The sequence below is a fragment of the Megalops cyprinoides genome, chromosome 8 (genome assembly GCF_013368585.1).
Source record: "Megalops cyprinoides isolate fMegCyp1 chromosome 8, fMegCyp1.pri, whole genome shotgun sequence".
Lineage (NCBI taxonomy): Eukaryota > Metazoa > Chordata > Actinopteri > Elopiformes > Megalopidae > Megalops > Megalops cyprinoides.
In genome coordinates, this window is record NC_050590.1 from 29,930,957 (window position 1) to 29,938,306 (window position 7,350).

General features: G+C 41.9%; 1 protein-coding gene across 1 annotated transcript in view; it reads right to left on the reverse strand.

The window, feature by feature from the left end:
- LOC118782157 (exostosin-2) overlaps positions 1-4,306 on the reverse strand; it is a 30,467-nt gene extending 26,161 nt beyond the window's left edge. The window contains exons 1-4 of the mRNA XM_036535440.1: positions 4,110-4,306; positions 3,088-3,429; positions 2,367-2,590; positions 1,172-1,261 (exon numbers count right to left, since the gene is read on the reverse strand). Of these exons, the coding sequence (XP_036391333.1) occupies positions 1,172-1,261; positions 2,367-2,590; positions 3,088-3,429; positions 4,110-4,115 (662 nt within the window). The 5' untranslated portion in view covers positions 4,116-4,306. The remainder of the gene's footprint in view (positions 1-1,171; positions 1,262-2,366; positions 2,591-3,087; positions 3,430-4,109) is intronic.
- Between the last annotated feature and the right edge of the window lie 3,044 nt (positions 4,307-7,350).

The following is a 7,350-nucleotide window of genomic DNA, read 5'->3' on the forward strand; positions in this document are numbered from 1 at the left end:
AGCCACCACTGGTACATAAATACATATATACAAACATAAATAAACACACTCACACAAATCCACGTGCTCATCCTTCATAACATACAGAAATGTTATCTCCATTGCTATTGCATTATTTTATACTGTTCCAAAGCTGCACTGCACCAATAACATTTTTAGCAGCTTTAGTAGCACACACTTCCAACAACACTTTTTTCCAATGCAGTCAAATGCTGATTAATTGTTCAGCATTTAATTAATTGTTAAATACATCTGCTACAACTCCTCACACAACCAGATCTACCACTACACACAAAGAGCTCAGCACCAACACTAGTAATTGTAGCATCACAAAATCTCTCCAACACAATATCTTACACACACACACAAACAGGTCACACATACACATGCACGCACACAAACTTGTGGGTAAGCAAGCATATGCATGCAAACACACACACTCAGCTGGTTCTCATGAGAACATATGCCAAATGGAGCACATCTGGATGAGCCCAGGAAATTCCATATACCTCCACAAAAGAGACCATCGTTTCAAGGCTTTCCAGCACACAAAAGCACCCTTTCCTCTCAGACACAGAAAGCAGCCAAGTTACAGGCTGGGACACAAAGCCTCTGCAGCAGTAAACACCAGGAGATCATTCATGTTTGTGTGTGTAACACTGCAAGTCCCCCACTTGCATTCCTACCTTCAGATCTGCTTCTGGTCTCTAAAAAGGGCAAGTTCTAGCAGCCCAGGCAATGGAATTGTGAGGTAAAAGCCTAAACTGATCCTGCTTTATGCAGCCACAAAAAATGTAATATTGCCACATTTTTCTTTATTCTCTCTTACAGCTGGTTAGATGTGAAAACAACACATTACATTCACAAGTCTCTGACAGAATGTCTAATTGTTAAAAAAATAATTAAGCTAAAATAATTACTTCATCATACAAATCAAATGCAGTCACATCTGTCAATTCACATTTCATAAAAATACAACAACCAACTTAAAACAGGTAAAACAGAATTTCCAAGAATGCATGTCAGGGAAGTTCCCTGGTTGTGAATTGCCAAAAATTGCACACCACTTCCCTCTGGTGGTCAGAGATCATCTCTACAATCTCAAACACTGCCTCTTGAATGGTCTCAGTGCAACTGAAGCTCTGATAGTCTCATTCTTGGGGGTCAGTACCTGTCTCTGGGCACATCTAGGGCAGTGTTGTAGTCAGGAGGTCCACCGGGCAACATGTTAAACAGCAGGTGGTTCATTCCCCTGTCCCATCTGAGAAACACAACATATTCAGCATTGTCAACAACAGAACAAGTTCAAAATGGTACCCTAGAAACAAACAATCATTTGAAAAACTGAAATTGGTGTTGAAAAAAAAAAAACAAGTGTGTAATTGGTTCAGCAGCCTTGTTGTCCAGACACTGGCTTGTTACTGTCACACGCCCTTATTATGTAAATCTTCTCAATACTATTGATGTGAAAAAGCTGGATTTAGCTGGTTAGTGAATTTGCTACCAGGTATTTCAAACCCCAGACTAACTTGCTAACTTACCAACACTCATTCAGTGGTGGGTGTTAATTTACCACCCTGCATAACTTCACCTTTCTTTCTTTCTTTCTCTCTCTCAAACAGTTGCCTTTGTGGCTTTTATGTTTCTCTTATGGTGCGTTTCCACCAAGCAGTACTGTACAGTTCGGTTCGTTACGTAACGGTTTGGTACAGTAAACCCTGGTACGGCTTGTGTCTCCATTGCTAACCATACCTTACTTAATAGGCGGGGCGTATGCTGGATGGCGATTGCTGCGTCAGCTAGGTAAGTAGCGTGACATCATAAGAGCATGCGAAGAACGCAACACAGCAGAGACGGTTGATGAACTTTTGTGTTTGTATTAGGGCTGTCAACGTTAACGCGTTGACACTCGTTCGCGGTTAATCTGGAGACTTTAACGCGTTAATGTTTTAACGCAAATTAATCATATTATCAACCTTGACCGCAAATTCCTTCCGTTATTCCAGCGCGGTATTTACCTGGCTGAATTACTGAAAGGCGTGGCAAACGCAGATGTGCTGAATGGCAAATTTCGTTTTACCCCTTTCGCATGTAACTTATTTGTTATGGTATGTAGCGCGCGTGTTACCTTATAAGGTTCGTTATGTTTTCATTTGCGTTACCATTTGCTATATTTTTAGAGTTAAATCGGCTTTGAGGACCATAATGGACCATAAATGTAAAGGGATCTCAGTGATCATGACTGAGTACAAATCCTAACTGTTAGGGCTGTACAGTTTGAGCCCTGCTCCAGAAAACTGCCTGTCAATACTGGAAGACTGACCCATAAAGCTGTCTGATGGAAGTGGGCAGAAAAATGAGGTCACCTGGGCAGCATGGCCAGTGCCTGGGCAGTCTCACGGACCCTCAGTGAGTTCTGGTTGAGCACATCGATGGAGGGGACAAAGAGGCAGGCGCGGGTGACATCGTCAGTGTAGAAGTCACTGTCAGAGATGGCACTCAGCAGGTCATTGTACTCGCGTGACAGGCCCGTGCTGCTGATGGGTACGCCGACCTCATCCACGTAGCGCTGCAGCGGGTAGATGTAGACCTGTGCAGCACCCACAGTGAGACATGAGCAGACAGCTACAATGATGTTGCTGCTACGAACAACAATGCCAGAAAAATCACATGCGTCAGAGAGAGGGTTTCTGATGTTACCAGACATACTGTGTCAGTCTTTATCTGCACCATTTCTAATTTCAGTAGACAGGGGAACAGGTTTAGGTATCATTTCTACATTTTCCTCATTGCAGGTGCCTCTTCATCACTGTTGTCCTATTTGAAACCCATCTCACTCTGCTGTTCAATTTGTTGTTACTTCGCAGAAACATGTCATCTTGTTCTACAGACAGACAACAATCCCTCACACGGCTTTCACTAAGAGTCACAATACGAATGCTGATCTTGTTTACACATGACTTTAGGGAAGGAGACCACGTAATCCAGCAATGGTAATGAATGTCTGCTCAGGTCACCAGTGTAGCTAAACCCATTCGAAGTCAACCACTCGGTGTATTTGCACACATAAAAAATAGGGAGTCTGACCTTAATACGGTTCTTAGGGTTGTAACCGCATCGGTACACGTCAAAACACGTGTGCATGCGGCAGCTAAGGTCCCCTCTCTCCGGGATGGGACTGGAGACGGGCAGACGGACCAGGGGTGCGTCGTGCACGCTGCGCCTGTCCACGCTCCACTCCGCCGTGGACTCGATGGAATGGGGCCAGAATTGGAACATGCCGGTGGCAATGAGGCCCAGCAGCACAACAGAGAAGAGAGCGATGTAGTAGATGCGGTGCTTGGTCTTCATCCGAGGGATCAGAGCCGGGCCCCGCGAACTGTATTTAGCTGACGCACACATACTGAGCCCGACAACCCGGCTCAACCACTACAAGTGCCAAAAGCAAAGGGAAACATTAACAGCTCGAGGAAGTGAATCTGTTAACTAACGTTACAACTGTACACAAAACGTTACAGCGGGGAACAAGATAATCATGGGTCCAACCTCTCTGAACTAGCTAATTATGACAAACATTTCAGGTGAGCTAGTTAGCCTTTTGCTGTTTGACAAGTGGCGCGAGCTAGCTGGGTATGACTGTTGTCATTTGTGTGAATTATTAACGACTCGCCAAGGAACTCATCGTGTTAGTCATTGTTACACACCCATATACCGAGACAGGCTATGGTGTCGAGCGAATAAAAAGTACCGTTAGCTAGTCTAGCTGGTTGTCACGTTAAAAAACAGAAAAGAAAAAACATGCTGACAATTATACATCTAGCCAGCCAGCTGCAATCCAGCAAAACACAAAACAACCACACCGTGACAAATGCCTAACGACATCTATGTAGTGTGCCAGCTAACGTTAGTGAAGTTACAAGCATGCAACAACACGGTCAAAAACAGTTATTTATGAATGTATCGCATCGATTGTATACAGAACAGGGCTCTGCTTATGTCACTAACTAAATGTAGCTGGATATTCCACATAAACACATCGAAAATGAAGTAAGATCACCCACCCTGTTCATTTCGCTTTTATCTACAAATTACAATCCGCTCAAACTGACCTTCATAGACGCCCGACCACTGTAGAACCTAACTTCGGATGGTTAATTCATATCATCAGCTTTTCTGACAACAATTATAAACTGACACGTTTGAAATGCGTTTTTAAACTTTCCAGCAATGAACGAAGCGACTAAAATATGTCAGAAGAGAACAACGGAGAAGCTAGCACACAACCAGGATGTGTATGAGTCCTGCTCATCCGTCCTCGCAACATAGATATTCTCCGGTTTTGTTGACACGGTCTGTGCTGCAACTGTTACCATACGGCGACATCTGCTGTTGCGGAATGTAATTGTCTAATTGTGTAAGGTGGACAATCGCGCGTACGGGAGTGACCAAATTTCCTATAAATACACATCCTCATATTTAGTTACCTTAATCAATGAAATGTGTATCTTTACATCATCCTGAATAGGATACAAATGGTAGCCATACGTTCAGAGATACCCATAGTCAGAGATTCATCATACTCAGCTCAAGTAAATGTGAAATTGCAATTCTATTGAATTACTTCGCCTTAAACCAGGGTTCTCTGATACTTACTCAGGTTCAGGCAGAAGATGCCCTTAGGTGCACATCATAGATAATGGCTAAGGTTAGACCTGTGTTTGGGGAATGTGTTAAGTGCTTATTAAACAAATACTGAAAACTGGAAAAATGAGGTATGATTAATACTAACATTAGAAGAAGAAAAATCTTTCATTAGGCTATATTTACTCATAATGTCAGTAACCTGTACCTGAATTAATATGGATTTTTGGCGACCTAAATTCTTATGCTTTATTTATTTATTTATTGCTTGCAGAACCAATTTGTGGCGCCTATGTTTGGTGTGCTTCAGCGTTGTGTTCTGGCGCTCAGATGAAAACACAAAGTTAAAAGGGAGAGGTAAAAGTATGAGCTTTAATTTCTGTTCGCATGCCAAATAAAAAGACCACACGGCTGTGTAACGGCCGTACATTTTTTTTTTCTTTTGGTCCCCTATCAGAACAAAATAAGGTAACATTCTGGCAAGGATGGCCATCACACATTGAACTAGCTAAAGATAAGGTAGATTAAAAACTAAGATGACAGGTTAATATTTGCTTGCTGGCTTCATCATTTCTCCTCAGAGTACTAATATTTGACAAAATAAAAACATTTAGGAGCCCCCCCCCCCCCCAAAAAAAGAAAAAAACAGCTGTTGCGGTTTGTGACTGGCGTTTTTACAAATACGACATGTGGTACGACAAGATCAGTGGCCACTTTTAGGAACCTTCGTACATTTAACAATAACGCAGCTTACTTGTTCACTGAAATAAAACTTTGAACGAGCTGGTGCGCGCTCCGTCAACGTTACACCATAGCCCATAGAGGCGGATATTCAATGTGAACAGAATTAATAAAACAATTGTAGGTGATACTGCGAAAATTTACCATTACTTAATTGCACATTTATTCTCAGTAAACAAAGGTTCAATAGGAAGTCCACGGAGACCACACTCGCCCCCAGGGTGCTTGTTAAAAAGCCAAGCCTTAGGCTTTCATATTACTACTAGGTTGGCACCTCTTATTCATGAAACCACAAAAGCATGGGTACATATATAGATGTCTGTGAAGGACAGACACCCAACAATGACATATTTAACTCTTCAGTGAAGGCCAACCTCTAAGTTGTGCCACCCTTTTTTAGACCTACACACAGCTCCAGCTCTGAAACTGGAGGGCACACCAGCTGCAGCTGCATGTTCGTCTGTTGTAATTATGTTAGTAGTTTACTGTGGGAACATATGACTAGCTGCCATTCACTATCCTTTGGAAGAAAAGGTCAAAACCAGTAAAATAATCCAATCAGCTGCTGCTGAAAAACCCTACACCACTGTCCTGCCAACTCCCAGTCTGGTTTAAAGAGCTTATTGGAATATGCCCAGCTGGCACACATATGAAAGGTACAGCAGCTAAAAAAAGAATGTGTGTAAAACCATGTTTGCCCTTTAACCAATCATATTTTTTTTACAAGTGGGACAACAGAGACAATCACTTTTGTTGTGATTGTGTGTGCAGCAGTGTGGCATAGACATAAGGAGCAGGGCTCATAGCCCAAAGGTGTCCAGTTCTCCAGGGGACAATAGCTGTCATACCCTTGGGCAAAGTAGGCTACCTAACTGAAACTACCTCACAAAATATTCAGCTGTGTAAAAAGATAACGCTGAAATATAAGCTATGCAGCTTGCTCTGGATAAGAGTTTCTGCTAAACAAAGGTAATATAATGCATGATACGTTGTCTGTTCATGTCCTCAAAACAACTTAATGAAGTATGATGCATTTGGTCATGACAAATCAGTTATACACAGGCCCTGCAGCGTATATAGCCTACTCTGTTGATGATGCCTGCATTGTGTTGGATAGCTGAGTGATAAGCACTTTTCAGCACACTATCTGAGGGGGGAGTACAAGCACATGTGCAGAAATGAATAAGGGTGAAGGTGAGTTGCAGTGCAAGAGATTTGTGCAGTCCTTGTCAAAACTGAACCTGGATGGAGAGTTTTTTTATATATACCAGCATGTAGCTCCACCTTGTACAGAGTTCCCCTGACACACAGGTTTGAACCTTGAGGAGGCTATGCGAGGACTTTATTTGGCTGAAACATCACATTCTCTTCAGGAAGGGCTGGCTTTCTTTGTTATTAGCCTCTTAGTTTGAGTGGCACACAATCCTGTTTGGGTTCATATTCCAAATTTCCCTGTTCTCCACGCCAGAATTTGGTATATACCTGACAGAATGAGATAGGATGAGGGGAATTCAGAATATGATTTGAAACAGGGATTCTTTTCAGCTTTATATGTGGAGACCATTCCTGCTCCCATTATTCACATTATCCAAGCCTATTTACAATTAGTTACATAGGTTTGGTCCAATTACCACAGGAATTTCAGAAGTCAAAAAACATAATTTTGGTTGTGTCTGCAAATGAAAGCTGAAGTCAAAAACTGAAATGGAAACAGTGTATTTAAAAGGTATTCATAACAATAGGGAGCCTGTAAAGAACATATGACATCATTATGGCAAAATACCTGTGTATTCACTTTTACCTTGAAATAAAAAATTCAAGTGCAGACAAGGTACAGAACTTTTCAAAATATTATTTATATCTTTTATAGATTCTAATACAACTGCATACAGATACATTTCAGCTAAAGTCACATACAATACAATAGCAATGAACATCACAATACGATAGAAAATGCACCAAGTTGGC